At 40.7% G+C, this 21384-nt stretch overlaps 1 protein-coding gene across 10 annotated transcripts in view; it reads right to left on the bottom strand.

Annotated features, from left to right (window-relative positions):
- The window catches only part of LOC128623036 (NLR family CARD domain-containing protein 3-like), a 31196-nt gene extending 10193 nt beyond the window's left edge, over positions 1–21003 (bottom strand). Inside the window, exons 1-11 of one of the 10 annotated variants that reach the window (XM_053649889.1) lie at positions 20625–20815; positions 18034–18226; positions 17173–17681; positions 13408–13581; positions 5408–5491; positions 5127–5248; positions 4552–4668; positions 4088–4142; positions 3649–3853; positions 1600–3364; positions 322–1466 (exon numbers count right to left, since the gene is read on the bottom strand). In XM_053649889.1, the coding sequence (XP_053505864.1) occupies positions 1340–1466; positions 1600–3364; positions 3649–3853; positions 4088–4142; positions 4552–4668; positions 5127–5179 (2322 nt within the window). In that variant the 5' untranslated portion in view covers positions 5180–5248; positions 5408–5491; positions 13408–13581; ... (1 more) ...; positions 18034–18226; positions 20625–20815 and the 3' untranslated portion in view covers positions 322–1339. Of the gene's footprint in view, positions 1–321; positions 1467–1599; positions 3365–3648; positions 3854–4087; positions 4143–4411; positions 4449–4551; positions 4669–5126; positions 5286–5407; positions 5492–6240; positions 6258–13407; positions 13582–17172; positions 17682–18033; positions 18227–20624 lie in introns of those variants that run through there. The other 9 variants (XR_008388501.1, XR_008388498.1, XR_008388497.1 and 6 more) reach the window with 9 other exon arrangements.
- Positions 21004–21384: the final 381 nt, after the last annotated feature.

Below are 21384 nucleotides of genomic sequence, written 5' to 3'. Positions count from 1 at the left end.
GTGTGAGTGAGTGAGAGAGTGTGTGTGTGTGTGTGGAGTAAGTTGAGTTAATTTGCTAACTGGAAATCCGTCTCACACAGTGCATGCGTTATTTATTTGTTTGTTTGTTTGTGTGTTTATGGTAAATATTCACACATTTTTTGTTAGGGATTAAAGTTATAAACAGGACGTATCCCTTGATCTGCACAGAGGGATTATTATGATGTTTTTGCTAACTGGAAATCCGTCCTCGAGGACAATCCTCTTTCATCCTGTAAACTAATCCCACACCAGATCCAATCTAAAGAGAAAGTCTGATCGGTCCAAACCAAACAAGGTCGGTGTGAAAGTGAAAAAGCACAGAAGAGTTTTAATCAAGTTCTGTTGTAAGTGTGTAGTGAGCTAGAAGACGTCTATGTGTTACTGAACATCAGGTGTTTTTCTGCATCTCTGTATGTCCTGTGTAAACGGAGTTAGAAGAACCGTGTGTTTTGTCTAAAGCAGCTTTACTCTGGCAATAAATGAGCAATTAGACATTCACCAGAACTGTGTTTCCAATCAAAGCCCTTTAAGCTTCAATACCAGTGTCACAATAACAGATCAGACTTCCAGGATGAAGTGTACCAGGCTGGGACTAAAGCCAGAAGGTCATTAAGGTATAAGGGGGAAATCTGGGACAGGGAAAAAATCCTGTCCTGATGAAACCTTTCAGAAAATTCAACGCAAGACGCATGCGCTGCAAAAAATGACCTTGTCCCAATAAAACCTTTAGGAAAATCCAACTGACAACGCATGCACCACAAATGTAATGTATCATATACATATGAGTAATTCATTAAGGCGATGGAGATTGGTTTGTTTTTAGAAAGAAGAGGTTAATGCCCCGCCTAGGGATAATTTTACTGCTTCAGAAAAGTATATAAAGACGTGTGTGTGTGTATAATTCAGACTTTCTGCAGACTGTCTCACTTTGTTGTTTCAATAAAGTTTGATGACCTTTGGCATCTACAAACCCTCTGTCTCTGAAGTGTTTAACTTAGGTTGGAAAGATTGTTTTCCACGACACTCTCACGTGTCCCTCAGTGCAGATTGGGCGGTGTGATACGCTGATACACATCATAGGACCAGAAAATAGAATAATCAGTCATGTCTATTGATAGATATTTTCCTATATCCTCTATATCACCAATGTCACATGCTGTATTCATATTGTTCCCATGGTGACAGTGTTCTGTTTTTCTTCTTCTCGTTTGTGAAGTTCTGTTCAATGTCACTTTCAAATGAAAGGAGAAAAGAAAAAGTGCCTTTCACTGGTGTTTAGATCACAAAATGATGAAAAAGCAGTGATGAATACATGCAGTTATTCTGTAGAGATCATTTCTTCATCAGTTTTAGAGAAAAGGTAATAAATGGTGATAGAAGGTTTTGTCCACATGGCCCCGCCCTCAGTGCAGACGTAACGTGTTGGTGTAAAAAGTGAAACTCTTCTGTAACAGTACCAGAGGTTTGTTTAAAGATGATTAGAGTAATTATTAACCAGCATTAATCCAAACAGTGCAGTTCAGTGTTACATTAAAATAATAAACCATGCAGTAATACATTTATAAATAAAATACTCACTCAGCTCTTCTGGAGGCTTTGACCACTGGCAGCAGCTTCAGAAGACATTCCTCTGATGGGTCATATTTCCACAAATTAAACTCATCCAGCTCCTGATCCAAGTTCAGTAACACAAACACCAGAGCTGACCACTGAGCAGGAGAGAGTCTGCTTCCACTGAGACGACTGTAATCTCTTCTGTTCAGGTAACGTTGTACTTCCTGCACTAGAGAACGATCATCCAGTTCATTCAGACAGTGGAACAGATTGATGGATTTCTCTGGAGATGGGTTCTCCCTGATCTTCTCCTTGATGTACTCGACTGTTTCCTGTTTGCTGTGAGAGCTGCTTCCTGTCTGTGGCATTAAGCCTCGTAAGAGAGTCTGATTGGACTCCAGTGAGAGACCCAGAAGGAAGCGGAGGAACAGGTCCAGGTGTCCGTTCTCACTCTGTAAGGCCTTGTCCACTGCAGTCCTGAGGAGATCAGACATGTCTGACTTGTTGAGAAGATCAGACAGATCAGTGGTTGGTTGTTCTGTTACATTTCTGCTGATGAAGGAGAGAAATGTGTATAAAGCAGCCAGAAACTCCTGAACACTCAGATGTACAAAGCTGAACACCTTCCCCAGGTGAAGCCCAAACTCCTCTCTGAAGATTTGGGTACACACTCCTGAGTACACTGACACTTCTCTCACATCAATGCCACACTCTCTCAGGTCTTCCTCATAGAAGATCAGGTTTCCTTTCTCCAGCTGTTGGAAAGCCAGTTTTCCCAGTGCCAGGATACTCGCTCTGGTCTGCTGAGGATCAGGGTCACACTTCTGATGGTACTTTTGGTCCTTGTGTTTGATCTGAAAGATCAGGAAGTGTGTGAACATTTGAGTCAGAGTCTTGGGGATCTGTCCACTCTCTGCTTCACGCAACATTCTCTCTAGAACAGTGGCTGAGATCCAGCAGAAGACTGGGATGTGGCACATGATGTAGAGGCTTCTTGAAGACTTCATGTGTGAGATGATTTTATTGGCCAGGCTCCGATCTCTGATCCTCTTCCTGAAGTACTCCTCTTTCTGAGGATCACTGAACCCTCGTACCTCTGTTACCTGGTCTACACACTCACGAAGGATCTGATTGGCTGCTGCTGGTCGAGAGGTTATCCAGAGGAGAGCAGAGGGAAGCAGATTCCCCTTGATGAGGTTCGTCAGCAGCACATCCACTGAGGCTGACTCTGTCACATCACACAATCTCTCATTCTTCTGGAAATTTAGAGGAAGTCGACACTCATCCAGACCATCAAAGATCAACAGGACTTTGTAGGAGTCTATTAACTGTAGTTTTCTCATTTCAGGGAAAAAGTGATGAAGAAGATCCATCAGACTGAGATGTTCCTGCTTCATCAGATTCAGCTCTCTAAAGGGAAGTGGAAACATGAAGAAGACGTCCTGATTTGCGTTTCCTTCAGTCCAGTCCAGAATGAACTTCTGCACGGAGACTGTTTTTCCAATTCCAGCAACTCCTTTAGTCAGCACACTTCTGATGGACTTGTCTTTAAAGAGATCATTACATTTGATGGGTGTCTCCTGTGCTGCTGGTCTCCTGGACGCTGTCTCAATCTGTCTCACCTCATGTTCATTATTGACGTCTCCACTCCAACCCTCTGTGATGTAGAGCTCTGTGTAGATCTCATTCAGAAGTGCTGAGCTTCCATGCTGTGAGATTCCTTCATTAATTCTTTTAAACTTCTCTCTCAGGCTGGATTTCAGCTTTGGCTGATACACAGAGGCGAGTTCTAATAAACAAAGTAATAAGATGTTTTAATGTAAAATCACTGAACACAGGATTAAATGTAAAATCCAAATGCTGCTGTTCATTCCTGATTCATGTAGTAAATATTCCTGAAGGAACAGGACCATTGTACAGAGTCACCACACACTGGACCATGAACAGAACAGAAAAGCAGCAGATGAACATGATACTAAACTCGAACTTCAAACTAAAAGTGTTCCTATCTAAAACTATTTCCTCTCTCTAAAGTGAACCTGATGGAATAAAGCCATGACTCAGAGCTCTTACTGCTGTGCAGTGTGTTAGCGAGATCTGTGTGGTTCATGTTCTTCAGGACGTGCAGTGTGATCTTCAGCGCTCCGTCTCTGACACTGTGCAGATCCTCCTCATCCTGCACCTCCCTCTCAGTGCATGCTGGGTAATCTGGACTCAGGAGCTTCCTAAACCTCTTCAGCTCATTCTTTATCAGGGTGATGACTTTGTGTTCCAGCTCCTGGTTAGAAACACACAGGAACACATCTAAATATTATAATGTTACACACTGAGAGATGCTTTTATTTTATGAAAAGAAGAAAAGTCTCTTTCTATTCCCACAGTTACAGCTGAAATTCTTTCTGATTACCCACAATGCTGCTGCACATCGATAAACCTGTAAATTGTCATGATCTTAAATAAAAAACCTGCAACCTGCTCACACACAAGTTACACACATTAAAAAGACACACACCTTGAATATGGAGTCCAGCTGATTTCTGCTGAGGTTTGATTTCTTCTGCTGTGGTCTGTGAAGAAATAAAACACATGATGTGATATAGACTATATGTATTCATAGCTGCACAACACACACTAATACATACAGAGACAGATATTTACACTATCCTCTTAACACAATACACTGATTTCAGGATTTCTCACTGACACTAACATGTTCATGAATAAAATAGTGATCTAGTCATTAATGTCCCAGGTGTAAATGTTGTTGTGTAGCACCACAGACCCTCCAGCTCAGGGACTGCAGACTGGACTGAACTCTTAAAGCAGTTTCCCTCACCGCCAGTCCGAGAGCTGCAGCACTGCACAGTTTAGTGTTTTACTGCTTCAACACCTGATAAAGCTCATGAAGGGCTTCAGAATGAGACCAGTGAGTTTGATCAGGTGGAACACTGCTGTAAAACACCTCACTGTACTGACCTCACATCAGGAGAACTGGCTCCGTCTCTGAAGTGAAATGGATGCTCCATTGACCGGTCACTCTTCATGGACACACAGCTGGGTTCTGGTGAGTCTGATCTCTTTCCCTCCATCATTCTAGAATTAAACAGAAATATCAGCAATAATTAATACTCTGCTGTCTCAGCACTGTTACACAATGTGTTCGTCATTAAACACCAATAATTCCATCTTTTTAATTCAGCTCCAGTCTGCACACTTATTCAAACAGGAGACACGCCCCATACCTCAGGAATTACACTGATGTCAGGAGTCCCAATCACAGATAACTGACTCCGCTGGGTCTTAAAGCCTGTAGAGTTCACGGACTCAAAGCTACGCTGCTCTTCTCCTCCACATTACACAGTCCTTTTTACTCTTCTCTCAGCGAATGATTTCTCTAAACAGTTCTTAGATCAGATCAGTGATATATTCACTGCTATTAAACACCTTAAACCAAAGTCTAGTTCCTCTGTTAACTAGTGAGTGTTTAGAGATACAGATCTGTTCCATGAGACGGTGTGTGTTTATGGCTGGTGAATGGAAAAGTAACTCACCTCTCGTCTCTCTTTAAGTCCTGTTCTCCAGACACACTCATGTTGGAGGTCATGTCTCCTTCTCCAGATTACAGCAGGACACACGTTTACTTCACTCCAACATCGGTGTGTTAAATCAAACCCTGTATCAGCACAGAGTTCACTTACAGGAAATAGTCTCTGTATCAAGTCATAAAACAACCTGTGTACATTCAAACTTCAGTACAAACCCACAAAACTCTTCTGCATCTAGTGTACATTCAGTGTGTTTATATATTATAGCTTTAGATGTAGATACTCACTGTGTTTTTACTCCTGAAATGCTGTATTTTCCCCTCGACACAAAATGGAGACTGACTTTCACTTTCACTTCCTCACCGTTTATTCTGCAGAGGGGGAGGGTGAAGTGAGGTAGGGTAATAAACACACACACACACACACACACACACACACACACACAGATATGGTTTGTTTTCAGACAGCTTTCTGATCCATCGAGCAAAGGCCTGTAAATACTGAAAGTATAAGCCTGAAAACGCTGCAAATACAGAGAACAGAATTAACAGTCTGGTAAAATCTACATCACACACATTATCATTTCATTACCTTCATTTATTATCTCGTGACTTCATTCAGCTGTGCACGAACAACTGTCAGAGCTCTATACAAATATATAAACTAAAATAAAATAACAGGAAGTAGAAACACTCAGCAGATCATTAGATAAAGAAGCAGAACTCATACACTGAGTAAGTTTACTTAAATATCTGCAGAAATGTATTTTTTCTGGTTTTCCCTTAATGAGAGCGAGTATCCTGATATTAGTGAGGATTGGTGTGTAAGTAGTTTTTGTGTGAATAATGAATGTTACTCAGAATAAAAGTGATGATGGAGAGTAAGTTAAACACATTGGTCAGACGAGTAACTAACCCAGTGTTTCCCAACTGGGGATCCGTCTGATGAGAGCAGGGGTGCGTGTAAAAATCCTTTAAAATTTTCTAAAATGATCAAATGTGTAGAAAACATTTAATATAGATGAGAAATATCTGATGTCTGAAATAATAACACAGACACAGAAATAATAAGACAGACACACACCCATAACAACAATCATAATAATAAACTAGACCAGTACATTTCCTGAAGAAAATGTGTGCTGCTTGCCATGGCAAAATTCGGATCAAGCGCCAATACTTTCGATAGCCGGAAGCGTAGAGTGCCGATACTTTTGACAGCTGATGGCGTAGGGTGCCAGTACTTTTGAGAGCTGGAGGCACAGGGCGCCAATACTTTTGAGAGCCGGCTGTGAATTGCAGCTATACTTTTTAGAGCTGGCCGTGTAGGGCAGAAATACTTTGGAGAGCCAGCCATGTGGGGTCCCAATACTTTTGAGAGCATTCCAGATAGGGCGCCAATACTTCTGAGAGCCGGACAGATTGGTTGCCAATACTTTTTAGAGCCGGGCGTGTTTTAGACAATTCATTTAGAGCTGGCGGTGTAGAGCGCCAATTCTTTCGCAACTCAATGCAAGTCTATGGGAAATTTTCCGAATTTGAGCTTCCGTACCGGGAATGCCGACATTCCGATCACTTCCGTAATGCATAGCACACCTCTCCTCAATAAGCCGAACAATTTGACATCTCACCCGTCGATCTCCGACAAACAGTGCGGGACTAGTTACGCGCCGAAAAAAAAGTGGAAGAAGAATAATAATTATAATTGTAATAAGTTTGCCGAATAACAATAGTAGTGCTTTTCAAGCACCATTAATTATAATAATAATAATAATAATAATAATAATAATAATAATAATAAGTAGGCCGAAGAACAATAGTAGTGCTTTTCAAGCACCATTAATTATAATAATAACTAGACTGGTACATTTCCTGAAGAAAATGTGGATGGTGCTTGCCATGGCAAAACAGGAATGGGGCGCCAATACTTTCAAGAGCCCATGGCGAAGGGCGCCAATACTTTTGAGAGCTGGACAGATAGGGCGCAAGCACTGTTGGAGCTGGCCGTGTAGTGCGCCAATACCTTTTAGAGCTGACCATCAAGGGTGCCAGTACTTTTGAGAGTAGACCGTGTGGGGTGCCAATACTTTTGAGAGGCTGCCATATAGGGTGCCAATACTTCTGAGAGCTGAACAGATCGTGTGCCAATACATTTTAGAGCCAAATGTGTACGGAGGCAATTCTTTTAGAGCTTTCTGTTTAGAGGGCCAATACTTTCGAAACTCACTGCAATCTATGGGGAATTTTCTGATTTTGAGCTTCCGTAGCGGGAATTCCGGCATTCCGATCGCATTATAAAAGTCATAGCACACCTCTCCTCAATAAGCCGATTAATTTGACACCTCACCCTTCAATCTCCAACAAACGCAAGAGAAGTTACGTGCCGAAAAAAGTGGAAGAAGAATAATAATTATTATAATAACTAGACCGGTACATTTCCTGAAGAAAATGTGAGTGGTGCTTGCACTGGCAAAATTTGGATCGGGCACCAATACTTTCGAGAGCCGGATGGATAGGTTGCTATAGGGTTTTAGCATGATGCTAGCATGTTTTAGCACGTGTTAGCATTATGCTAACATGTTTTAGCATTATGCTAGCATGTTTTAGTATCATGCTAACACATTTTAGCATGATGCTAGCATGTTTTAGCATCATGCTAGCTTGTTTTAGCATCATGCTAACATGTTTTACCATCATGCTAGCTTGTTTTAGCATCATGCTACCATGTTTTACATCATGTTAGCATGTTTTAGCATCATGCTAACACATTTTCCATCATGCTAGCTTGTTGTAACATCGTGCTAACATGTTTTAGCATCATGCTTACATGTTTTAGCATCATGCTTACATGTTTTAGCATGTTTTAGCATCATGCTAGCATGTTTTAGCATCATGCTTACATGTTTTAGCATCATGCTTACATGTTTTAGCATGTTTTAGCATCATGCTAGCATGTTTTAGCATCATGCTGGCATGTTGCTAGCATGTGTTAGCACTATACTGGCCGTTTAGGGTGCTAATACTTTTAAAGCTGGACAAATAGGGCGCCAATATTTTCGAGAGCCGACAGCGTAGGGCGCCAATACTTTCGAGAGCCGGACAGATAGGGCGCCAGCATTGTTAGAGCCGGCCGTGTAGTGCGCCAATACTTTTTAGAGCCGACCATCAAGGGCGCCAGTACTTTTGAGAGCTGGCGGTGCGGGGTCCCAATACTTTTGAGCGCCGACCAGATAGGGTGCCAATACTTTTGAGAGCCGAACAGATCGTGTGCCAATACATTTTAGAGCTGAACGTGTACGGAGGCAAAACTTTTAGAGCTTTCTCCTTAGAGGGCCAATACTTTCGAAACTCAATGCAAGTCTATTGGAAATTTTCCGAATTTGAGCTTCCGTAGCGGGAATTCCGGAATTCCGATCGCTTATAAAAGTCATAGCACACCTCTGCTCAATAAGCTGATCAATTCGACACCTCACCCGTCGATCTCCGACAAACGGTGCGGGACTAGTCACACGCCGAAAAAAACGTGGAATAATATTATTATTATTATTATTATTATTATTAAGTATGCAAGAGAACAATAGTAGTGCTTTTCAAGCACCACTAATAAAACACTTACTGTTACGATAGACAGCCACCTCCTCTTTGAAGAATTCCTCAAAATAAAAATAAAACTTTAGCGGTGCTAAAATGAGAAGCTGCAGGTTCGTTTAAATTACACAGCGCAAACACTGGTACACAGCCGAGATCTTAGAAACTTCTGTGTAACTGACCCCACTTTTAAACATAGAGTCCACCTACCTGGGGGTATCGTAAAGCCATTAACACCCCCAGACACCAACTCATTATCATAAACATACTGATAGGATTACACCACGACCCCCGGTCATAAAATAAGTGTCTCCACACAAAACTCTTGCTCAGGAAAACACAAAGATCATAAATTAGACTACCTACAAACTGTTGGTCAGGAAAACACAAAGATCATAAATTAGACTACCTACAAACTGTTGGTCAGGAAAACACAAAGATCATAAATTAGACTACCTACAAACTGTTGCTCAGGAAAACACAAAGATCATAAATTAGCACACTACTTCGACTGACAGTTTGACAGAAAGTACTGTCTACCGGTGAAACACGTGTATGGACGGGGGTTTAGAGAGAGAGAGAGAGAGAGAGAGAGAGAGAGAGAGAGAGGTGTGTCTGAAACATGTATGTATGGGTGGGGTTTAGAGAGAGAGAGAGAGAGAGGTGTGTCTGAAACATGTATGTATGGGCGGGGTTTAGAGAGAGAGAGAGGTGTGTCTGAAACATGTATGTATGGGCGGGGTTTAGAGAGAGAGAGAGAGAGAGAGAGAGAGAGAGAGAGGTGTGTCTGAAACATGTATGTATGGGCGGGGTTTAGAGAGAGAGAGAGAGAGAGAGGTGTGTCTGAAACATGCATGTATGGGCGGGGTTTAGAGAGAGAGAGAGGTGTGTCTGAAACATGTATGTATGGGCGGGGTTTAGAGAGAGAGAGAGAGAGAGAGGTGTGTCTGAAACATGCATGTATGGACGGGGTTTAGAGAGAGAGAGAGGTGTGTCTGAAACATGTATGTATGGGCGGGGTTTAGAGAGAGAGAGAGAGAGAGAGGTGTGTCTGAAACATGTATGTATGGGCGGGGTTTAGAGAGAGAGAGAGAGAGAGAGAGGTGTGTCTGAAACATGCATGTATGGGCGGGGTTTAGAGAGAGAGAGAGAGAGAGAGGTGTGTCTGAAACATGTATGAATGGGCGGGGTTTAGAGAGAGAGGGAGAGGTGTGTCTGAAACATGTATGTATGGGCGGGGTTTAGAGAGAGAGAGAGGTGTGTCTGAAATATGTATGTATGGGCGGGGTTTAGAGAGAGAGAGAGAGAGAGAGAGAGAGGTGTGTCTGAAACGTATGTATGGGCGGGGTTTAGAGAGAGAGAGAGAGAGGTGTGTCTGAAACATGTATGTATGGGCGGGGTTTAGAGAGAGAGAGAGAGGTGTGTCTGAAACATGTATGTATGGGCGGGGTTTAGAGAGAGAGAGAGGTGTGTCTGAAACATGTATGTATGGGCGGGGTTTAGAGAGAGAGAGGTGTGTCTGAAACATGTATGTATGGGCGGGGTTTAGAGAGAGAGGTGTCTGAAACATGTATGTATGGGCGGGGTTTAGAGAGAGAGAGGTGTGTCTGAAACATATGTATGGGCGGGGTTTAGAGAGAGAGAGAGAGTGAGAGAGAGAGAGAGGTGTGTCTGAAACGTATGTATGGGCGGGGTTTAGAGAGAGAGAGAGAGAGAGAGAGAGAGAGAGGTGTGTCTGAAACGTATGTATGGGCGGGGTTTAGAGAGAGAGAGAGAGAGAGAGAGAGAGAGAGAGAGAGAGAGAGGTGTGTCTGAAACGTATGTATGGGCGGGGTTTAGAGAGAGAGAGAGAGAGAGAGAGGTGATTCGTTTTTTTTGCCTTCTAGTTTAAACATTACGGAGATTCTTTTAGCCAACACTTTAACATCTCTTTTAACCATTTTTACCTCCTAAAGTTTTTATGTGTTTTTTTGGAAGCCTAGTAATACGGATTCTTTTTAAACAGCTCTTTTAATCATTTTTACATCCTAAAGGTTTGTGTTTAGAATGTATGTAATACACACGATTCTTTTAAACAGATTCTTTAAAAAAAAAAAAAAAAAAAAAAACACGCTTTACCTCCTACAATTTTTATCCAAAGGTAAACCGGGCTCCCTAAAAACAATCAACATTTGTTTTCATTTATTTCACAAACAAATATTCTACTCCTATATGTACACATTCAAACATCATGCTTTTCTAACAACGTGGTTACACAAACGAAATAACGCCACACAGTAACACAAACACATGCCCAATGTTAAACATTGATACTCTTTTCAGACGTATTTCACCCCCCCCCCCCCCAAAAAAAACAAACAAACAGACTCATTAACATAAACACCTTTGTTGGGGGGCTACTCCCCCACACACCCCTCTCCAGTGTGAATCACTGCCTCTTGTCAAATTTTTATAAAATATTATTATCTATTAATTTATTAATATCTGTGTGTGTGTGTGTGTGTGTGTGTGTGTGTGTGTAGGACCACACAGTGTCTTTGTGTGTTAACAGGAGCTCAGCTATTCTCTCTGAATAAAGAGGAACTTTATTTACTGTAATGCCTTACTGTCTGGATGTTCCAGTAGGAGCATAAATAAGCTCCAGTTAGTCCAGAATGCAGCTGCTAGAGTCCTAACTAGAACCAGAAGATACGACCACATCACCCCGATCTTATCCACACTGCATTGGCTCCCAGTGGAATCTCACACTGATTATAAAATACTATTATTAACCTATAAAGCACTAAACGGTCTTGCGCCACAATATCTAAGTGACCTTTTGGTTTTATATGATCCGCCACGCCTACTTAGATCAAAAGATGCAGGATATTTGACGGTACCTCGAATAGTGAAGGCTACAGCAGGGGGAAGAGTTTTCTCTTATAGAGCCCCACAGTTATGGAACAGTCTTCCTATTAGTGTTCGGGACTCAGACACAGTCTCAGTGTTTAAGTCCACTCTTAAAACGTATTTGTTTACTCAAGCCTACCCTGACTAGACTTTCTATTACGCTAATTCCCAGTCCTAATAATCTTTTCTCTCCTCTCTCCTTCTGCCGAGCCACACACGATTTTATGGAGATACTAGAGATCCTGATCCTTTCTGATCTCCGGACCTGCCTGATCCGTTTCGGATGTCCTGCCTCTGGATGGAGCTCTCATCTACTCCAATTCCAGACTGCTGGGACTACGGCTGCTCCTAAGGCCATACAGACTTCATATAAATCAATAATGAAATTTTTCACACTATCTGTTGTTACCCAGATGAGGATGGGTTTCCTTCTGAGTCTGGTTCCTCTCAAGGTTTCTTCCTCTTAAAACATCTTAGGGAGTTTTTCCTTGCCACCGTCGCCACTCAGTGGCTTGCTCAGTTGGGATAAATTCGCACCTTTAATATCTGTATACCGTGTTGATATTTCTGTAAATCTGCTTTGAGACAATGTCTATTGTAAAAAGCGCTATACAAATAAAATTGAATTGAAAAAATTGAATTGAATGTCTCTGTACATTGCTGCATTCATCTTTCCCTCGATCCTGACTAGTCTCCCAGTTCCTGCCATTGAAAAACATCCCCACAGCATGATGCTGCCACCACCATGCTTCACTGTAGGGATGGTATTGGCCAGGTGATGACTGGTGCCTGGTTTCCTCCAGACATGACGCTTGCCATTCAGGCCAAAGAGTTCAATCTTTGTTTCATCATGGTCTGAGAGTCTTTCAGGTGCCTTTTGGCAAACTCCAGGGGGGCTGTCACGTGCCTTTTACTGAGGAGTGGCTTCCGTCTGGCCACTCTACCATACAGACCTGATTGGTGGAGTGCCTCAGAGATGGTTGTTCTTCTGGAAGGTTCTCCTCTCTCCACAGAGACACGCTGGAGCTCTGTCAGAGTGACCATCGGGTTTTTGGTCACCTCCCTGACTAAGGCCCTTCTCCCCTGATCGCTCAGTTTGGCCGGGTGGCCAGCTCTAGGAAGAGTCCTGCTGGTTCCAGACTTCCTCCATTTACGGATGATGGAGGCCACTGTGCTCATTGGGACCTTCAACGCTGCAAAAATGTTTCTGTACCCCAGATCTGTGCCTCGATACAATCCTGTCTCGGCGATCTACAGACAATTCCTTGCACTTCATGGCTTGGTTTGTGCTCTGACATGCATTGTTAACTGTGGGACCTTATATAGACAGGTGTGTGCCTTTCCAAATCATGTCCAATCAACTGAATTTACCACAGGTGGACTCCAATCGAGTTGTAGAAACATCTGAAGGATGATCAGTGGAAACAGGATGCACCTGACCTCAATTTTGAGTGTCATGGCAAAGACTGTGAATACTTATGTACATGTGCTTTTTTTGTTTTTTATTTTTAATAAATTTGCAAAGATTTCAAACAAACTTCTTTCACGTTGTCATTATGGGGTATTGTTAGTAGAATTTTGAGGAAAATAATGAATTTAATCCATTTTGGAATAAGGCTGTAACAACAAAATGTGGAAAAAGTGAAGCGCTGTATATAATTTCTGGATGCACTGTATATCACTACAATTACAATCACCACAGATGGAAACTGGATGTTTGTGTGTACTCAAATGTGAGTGTGTGTGTTTGTGTGTGTGTACCTCAGTATCTCCAGTGTACAGTGTGTGTGTGTGTGTTTGTATGTGTGTACCTCAGTGTCTCCAGTGTACAGTGTGGATTCTCCAGTCCAGCAGAGAGCAACTTCACTCCTGAATCCTGCAGGTTATTGATACTCAGGTTCAGGTGTCTCAGTCTGGAGGAGTTTGATCTGAGAACTGAGGACAGAACTCTACAGCTTTCCTCTGTGAGAAAACACCAACTCAACCTGGGGGAGAAATGATGATATATCAGAACACTGATCACACACACACACACACAGCCATAATACAGCTACAGTTTCCCATGTAACAGAAATGTGAGTGCGTTTGTCTCACACACACAAATCAGAGGACAGGACACCACATCAGCACTATTATTATTATTAATATTATTATTATTACTATTAATAATAATAATATCATCATCAGTTACAATGATCCTTAAAGGACTGAAAACATTTTTGTTTGAACAAATGCTTCCTTATAATTGAAACATGAAGCCATTTGAAAAGACACAGGACACTTTGGAAACTTGTCTCATTCTCCATCGCGGTTACGGCTGGTAAAGAAGGTTGGCACATTGAAATGATCAAAACATAAACCATCAGAACATAAATGAACCAAGGAAATGCACTTAAGTCTTGTCTCATGCTCCCTTCCTCTGATGGCCAAGAGAAAATGGCACTGGACTTGGAATGCACTGGGGTCTCCCCTACACAACTTGAAGCCTGCTCAAGGCATGTCAACGGTCTGTGTCAACTAACTCGTGTGCACTTTCTTGCCGACTGCAGAGAGAAAAGGGCACTGGACTTGAACTACACTGGGGTTTCACCTGTGCAACTTGAAGCCTGTTATGAAACTGTGTCGTAATGCAGAGAGAACTCTATTCAGATGAGCAAGAAAGCACCTTGGCATTCATCAAACACGCTTGTGCAAAACAAATTTTCTATCCTAGGAAAATGCTTTGACGTAAAGTAAGTCGTCCGAATGTGTTCATGTAAACTAGTAAAGGCTCTAATTACTTGACTGAAGTGAATGTACTGAAGAGGGCGTCCACGTGCGGAAACCTGAGAATATAAACGAGACTGCAAAGTTGTTGTTGAAGAAGGGTCTAACACGGACAAACACGTCCGTCGGCTCCAGTAGAATAGCCTAGTGTTTCCTTAAATTACTTTGAGGCGTCGGACTCTAAATCCAACGGGGTTTTCTTGTGCAGGTATGAACCCTGCTTGCAGCTTTGTCAGCTGTAGGTGTCAAGTCACTGGTGCTCAATCTCCTGCTGTTTATTTAAAGCAGGGTATGTATGCACCCTAACCCTAAAGTTTCCCATGTAACAGAAATATGAGTGCGTTTGTCTCACACAGAAATCAGAGGACATGACACCACATCAGCATTATTATTATTAATAATAATAATAATAATAATAATAATAATAATAATAATAATATCATCAGTTACAATGATCCTTAAAGGACTGAAAACATTTTTGTTTGAACAAATGCTTCATTATAATTGAAACATGAAGCCATTTTTTAATAAAAGTATTAAAAAGTCTCCTATTTAAAAATAAACAAAATAAATAAAATAAATAAAATAAATAAGAAATCTCCCATTTGAACAAAAGATGAGATAAGATAACACTTTATTAATCCCAGCATGGAGAAATGAGGGAATTAGGAGGAAAAAGGAGCAGGACCTGCTGTGGCTTTGTTTGGAAATATTTTTGTTGGTGAAATAGAACAGAAACAGACAATATTGAGTGTAAAATGTACGTCAGGTAATATTATCTTATTGTTTACATGTTAGCATAGCATGTTAAATTAACTACTAAATAAAAATCACATCAGCTGTATGAGCTTTTAAATAACGTCCTATTATTATTATTATTATTAACATTTACTGTAGCTGCACAGCCAGACTGCTCCTGTACCTTTAACACACACACTCACACACACACTCACACACACACACACACATTCTTGTAATTAGAACATTCTGGGGTCAGTAGTCCCACCCATGTATTGTGGGGACACCACTTTCCTGAGGTCCTACAGATGTGAAAAAAATCAGGCATGTATAATTTAAGCCTGAGAACACATATCATCTCAAATTCTGGATTTACATCACAAAATTTCTGTGCTTGGTTTTTTCACACCTAATGTGGACATAACAAGAACTCATCATTAATGGGGACCTAATTTGCATACACAGCAAATTAGCTGGTTTTCATGTTGTAGTGGGGACATCACCTTACAGCTAATTTGCATACACAGAAAATTAACTGGTTTTCATGTTGTAGGGGGGACATCACTAGATAGACATCACTAGATAGACAGATCTGCATACACACAGATCAGGTAGTTTATATGACAACAATGGGACATGGTTTTAAAAAACAAAGTTGTCAATTTAACTCTATAATTATTTATACAAAATTACAAACTAAGTATGTCTAATTTAGAGGGCTGTCTGTAAAGCAGATATGATGTGTATTTTCTCTATTTGAAGGTTTAAGCTTCTCATGAAATTAAATTGAACAGTTGTTCTTAATTGTTTATACTAAGGACTCTTAGCCTTATTTGTGAAATATGCAATCAGTGAAAGTTTGGTTATCAAAAAGCTCTCTTACAGAAATTTCAATATCTGCACGTAATAGATAACAGACTACATTTTTTGGGAGCTTTCAATTTCCAACAGAGGAACCCTTTGAGAAACCTAGGAACTTGTTAAGGAAGGTGGTACCAGTGCTATTATTAGTTTTGAGGCTATAATTCTAAGAAGCTTTTCATTTCCTGCTCCAAAGTATACAATTTTTTTGTGGAATAGAAAGTAGAGGTGCTAGCTGTACTGAACCTCACTTATTTATCACAGGCATGCATCACAAATTAACATTATCCCCAGTCATTTTGGCAAGTCAAAATGACAAAGAAACTCATCCTTTTGATATTTTAGCTACATGAAGGATTTGTTTATTGGTCTAGATCTCTAATCAAGTGAAAAATTGTCAGTCAGATGAAAAAACCCTGTCTATTCAACATTATAAAGACAACTTGAGTCTTGAGCTTCTTTACTGTAAAAGACAACAAATATTTGCCCATTAAAGTGCAGAACTACTAAGCTCACATGTGCCATGAATGAACTTGGACTCATTTAAGTTTGACATAACACTTCTGCTTACTACATATAGCCAGCTCAAAGTTAAACATATTGAGAAAAATAAAGATACTAGCCAAACACAGACACACAACCAAATGCCATAAACACAATTTTTTTCTTTATTCTATATCCACTTAACTGACTAAGCTAAAAAGTGACAGTAACAACTTAATAATATATGTTGAGGTAGCTAATTTTGATTCCAGGCAGTCTAAACATGTAAATGGGTAGCACACTGAAGCTTTTATTGCCCAATAGGCTTACTCATGAACTTGTCAGCCAACTGCATAAGGACCCACTGGAAGAAGGCGGCCCAAACCAATTTGATCTAATTCAATATAACGGTGTAGGTAAAGATTCTAATGGATATTTTAAATGCCTGATTTGTTCCTGATTAGTTTATGATGAAGTAAATGCTGAGTGGTTCATTACAAAGTAAAAGGCTAGAGGTGTAACGTAACTTATTATTAAAGCATTACTACAGATGTTATGATGTACAGTATCTGTAATATAGATGTACAGTGTTACTATCAAAGTGTTATTTAATCTTTGTTTATCTCTCTTTTGTAAGCTACAGTGCAGTTATAGACATAGAATTTGACACTTTGCCAGTCTCTATATTTAAGATATAAAGACTCAGATCTAATGCAGTTTTCACAGACCAACTTCCCTGGGTCACGACATGACATGATGAAGGTCTTCATTTGTCTCTCCACTGCATGGACCTCATTTCCTTCCCGAGCCTTCCTCTTTTTCAGAGTAGATGTTTTACCTAAATGTAAGAATAAACATTAGTTACATAGCAAACACACACCCTTACACCCAACAGAAATTACTGTCCGGCAACTTACAGACTGGAACTTAGATTTCACGTCTCAAGAATGAAAACTCTGACTGCAGTTTGTGCATATGTACCAAATAGTAACTAAGAGTACTCAGTTTTCTTGGAGAAGATGCAGTAGGGAACCTACTAAGTCCCAGGGGATGCTTTTGTTGGAAATTATGGAGAGGTGTGATTGAAAGGCAGGATTAAAAGTGCCAGCAAACTACACAATTCTGATATTTATGATCCAGAAAAGGTGCAGACTGTGATGGCTGCTGTTTCTCCTGGCCATTGCTCTCAGCAGTGTCCTCCTCCATAATCTGCATATTTAATAGACATTTGGAAAATCTAAAAGAGGAATATGCAACAGAAAGCAAATATGCTGTTCAATACGACAAAAACAATAATTATTTCACTATAGGAATTAAGTTTATGATTTCAGGGTTAGATATAGGATACTTTGGAAGACTTTGTGATAATTACGATGCATTCAGACACATGTTTTGTAGTTAATGCTTAAACGTGGCAGTAAAATACCTGAAGCAGATCAGATGAACATTAATGTCTAATTTTATTGTTAATGCACAAGCACAAAATTAGTTGTGCAACAAAAATGAATTGCAACACTGCCGGATAAGACAATGTTTATCTTTTAATAATTTTTAAATTGTGAAAACAGAGAGGGAGATACCCTGCATACCTTGCTACACCAAGGCCAGTCTCCTCCTCCGTAATTGTAGGTAATTTCATCACCTTCTTTAAAGTCTGTTAAAGCAAACAGACCAAGATGTGGGCTTCCATCCACTTCAGTCTTCTGCATTCTGCAATTTGGGTGCTTGTGGTCATCATTAAGCAGCCTACCAAAAGATCCGTCTTCTTTTGCAGCATCAATACTCAATACACAACGAGAGAAAGAGAGAAGTATTCAGTGACCGAATATTCGACATCAAATTCTACAAATATGATAGCTCTGCACAGAATTTTTATTGTTAACGGTCAGATGTAAATGTTTAAGTGGACAAATACTTTACAACTGCAATTTTCAAGTACAATGAAAGTACACTTTGAAGAAAAACTATGCAGACATCGTCATTTTTTATGCAGGTTAATTCTATGGATCATTTAATTAGTGGTGCTTGAAAAGCACTACTATTGTTCCTTTGTTATTGTTCCCAATACTTATTATTATTATTATAATTATTACTACTCTCCGGCCGGCGCTCAGAAGTATTGGGACCCCGCACGGCCAGTATAGTGCTAACACATGCTAGCAACATGCCAGCATGATGCTAAAACATGCGAGCATGATGCTAAAACATGCGAGCATGATGCTAAAACATGCGAGCATCATGGTAAACCCCTCTAGCAACCTATTCGTCCGACTCTCGAAAGTATTGGCGCCCTACGCTGTCGGCTCTCAAAAGTATTGGCGCCCGATCTGAATTTTGCCACACAAGCACCACTCACATTTTCTTCAGAAAATGTACCGTTCTAGTTATTATTATAATAATTATTCTTCTTCTTCCACGTTTTTTTCGGCGCGTAACTAGTCCCGCACCGTTTGTCGGAGATCGATGGGTGAGGTGTCGAATCGATCGGCTTATTGAGGAGATGTGTGCTCTGACTTTTATAAGCGATCGGAATGCCGGAATTCCCGCTACGGAAGCTCAAAATCAGAAAATTTCCCATAGACTTGCATTGAGTTTCGAAAGTATTGGCCCTCTAAGGAGAAAGCTCTAAAAATTTTTCATCCGTACACGTTCGGCTCTAGAATGTATTGGCACATGATCTGTTTGGCTCTCAGAAATATTGGCACCCTATCCGGCCGGCGCTCAAAAGTATTGGCACCCCGCATGGCCAGCTCTCAAAAGTACTGGCGCCCATGACGGTCGGCTCTAAAAAATATTGGCGCACTACACGGTCGGCTCTAACAATGCTGGCGCCCTATCTGTCCAGCTCTCGAAAGTATTGAGGCCCGTCCCTGTTTCGCCACTGCAAGCACCACTCACACTTTCTTCAGGAAATGAACTGGTCTAGTTATAATTATTATTCTTCTTCTTCCACTTTTTTTTCGGCATGTAACTAGTCTCGCACTGTTTGTCGGAGATCGATGGGTGAGGTGTCGAATCGATCAGCTTATTGAGGAGAGGTGTGCTATGACTTTTGGAAGTGATTGGAATGTCGGCATTCCCAGTACGGAAGCTCAAAGTCGGAAAATTTCCCATAGACTTTCATTGAGTTGTGAAAGTATTGGCCCTCTAAACAGAAAGCTGTAAAAGTATTGCCTCAGTACACGTTCGGCTCTAAAATGTATTGGCACACGATCTGTTCGGCTCTCAGAAGTATTGGCACACGATCTGGCCGGCTCTCAAAAGTATAGACACTCTGCACGGCCAGCTCTCAAAAGTACTGGCGCCCTTGACGGTCGGCTCTAAAAAGTATTGGCGCACTACACAGCCGGCTCTAACAGTGCTGGTGCCATATCTGTCGGGCTCTCGAAAGTATTGGCACCCTACGCGGGCGGCTCTTGAATGTATTGGCGCCCTGTCCCGATTTCACCATGGCAAGCACCGCTCACATTTTCTTCAGGAAATGTACTGGTCTAGTTATAATTATTCTTCTTCCACCTTCGTGCCATTTTACCTCTAAAGAAAACGTTAATATATTGAGATTTTCAGTCCCTAGTGATGTTCTGAGTAAGAAAATAACCATATCCGTGCTTGCTAATAACTTTGCTGAGTGAAAACCTGTTCTACACACAGATCACAGCTCAGCTGCGGTGTTTAGAGACGCAGAATAAAAGGAGCGCGCTGTAGTTACAACATCGAAGCACATCACACCACCGCCCAGCGCTTTACAGATTCATAACAAACTAATAACTGGAACTAATGAGCTCGGCTCGGTCCAGACTACTGTCCACCCTGTCCTCGATTTCAGAGGCTTTAAACTCAATCCAGCGCTCAGATCGATAACTATTTAGGAAGCCTGACTCTGATATTTATAACCTAACTATCCGTTACATGGTGAAGCTAGTTAAAGAAGTCGGTATAACACTAAATATTCACATGACATGCCAACTACCAAAGCCTATTTAATATATTAACTTCATTTTATTAACTTATTGTACTTACTAATGTGCTGGATTGGTTAAAGTGTGTGCTAACTCTGGCTAGTAAAGTCCGCTAGCATAACAATTACTTTAATATTGTGATTCAATTATAAATAAAGTCTTAAAGCAGGGAAATAAAATTACAAACTTATAAACTGCAAAAAATTATAATAATAACTTACCTTTCGTTGAATTTGGTCTTGTCGCAGCAATCACTCCTTAGGGCAATGGAAAGCAGCTGGTGCTATTAGCCTGTGACAGCCAGGGCAGATAGGAAATGTAGTTCTTTTCCTACTTCCTGTGTGGTGTTTACGAACTATTAGTGCAGTCAAAAAAAACTACACTCCGCCATAACTCAACTTAAGGATTTCGTTTTACTGTTTAGAGATTTTAAAAAAGCGTAATTTCACTGTGCGAAAATTTAAAAACTGAAACTTTAATTACTATTAAGACTTATAATTATTTGGAAAACATGATAACTATCTGTTCTAACTTATTAATGTTTATCTTATGCTAACATTCTAACCTTCTAACAGTCTAATTAGGCTTTTAACTTACCAGTCACTTTTTGTACACTTACATTTTCTGTTAATTTTAACTTGTAATCAAATATCAATATTAATGCCTAGTTGAACAAAACTTTAAAAATATTACCTCTTTGTTTTAAACCTTTTTAATCCGCTAATAGGTAATAGAGCTAATGTGCATATGCAGATTAGCCACAGTCCTTTACTAAGTGGGTGGTACCATAATTTGCATAAATTAGACTTGCAGAGTGTGTGAAGTGGTTGGCCAAGCCCCTCCCCCAATAAATACCGGTTCCAGACTAAAGGGGGAGACATAGACCAAACCGATCACACACACAGTTTGTCCAGATCATGCGTTATATGCCAAAGATAAAAATTTATGAGGCATCTATTTACAGCCTCCTCAACACTTTTC

Source organism: Ictalurus furcatus, chromosome 19 (assembly GCF_023375685.1).
Source record: "Ictalurus furcatus strain D&B chromosome 19, Billie_1.0, whole genome shotgun sequence".
In the NCBI taxonomy this organism is placed as follows: Eukaryota; Metazoa; Chordata; class Actinopteri; order Siluriformes; family Ictaluridae; genus Ictalurus; species Ictalurus furcatus.
This window is presented reverse-complemented; position numbering and strand designations above follow the sequence as displayed.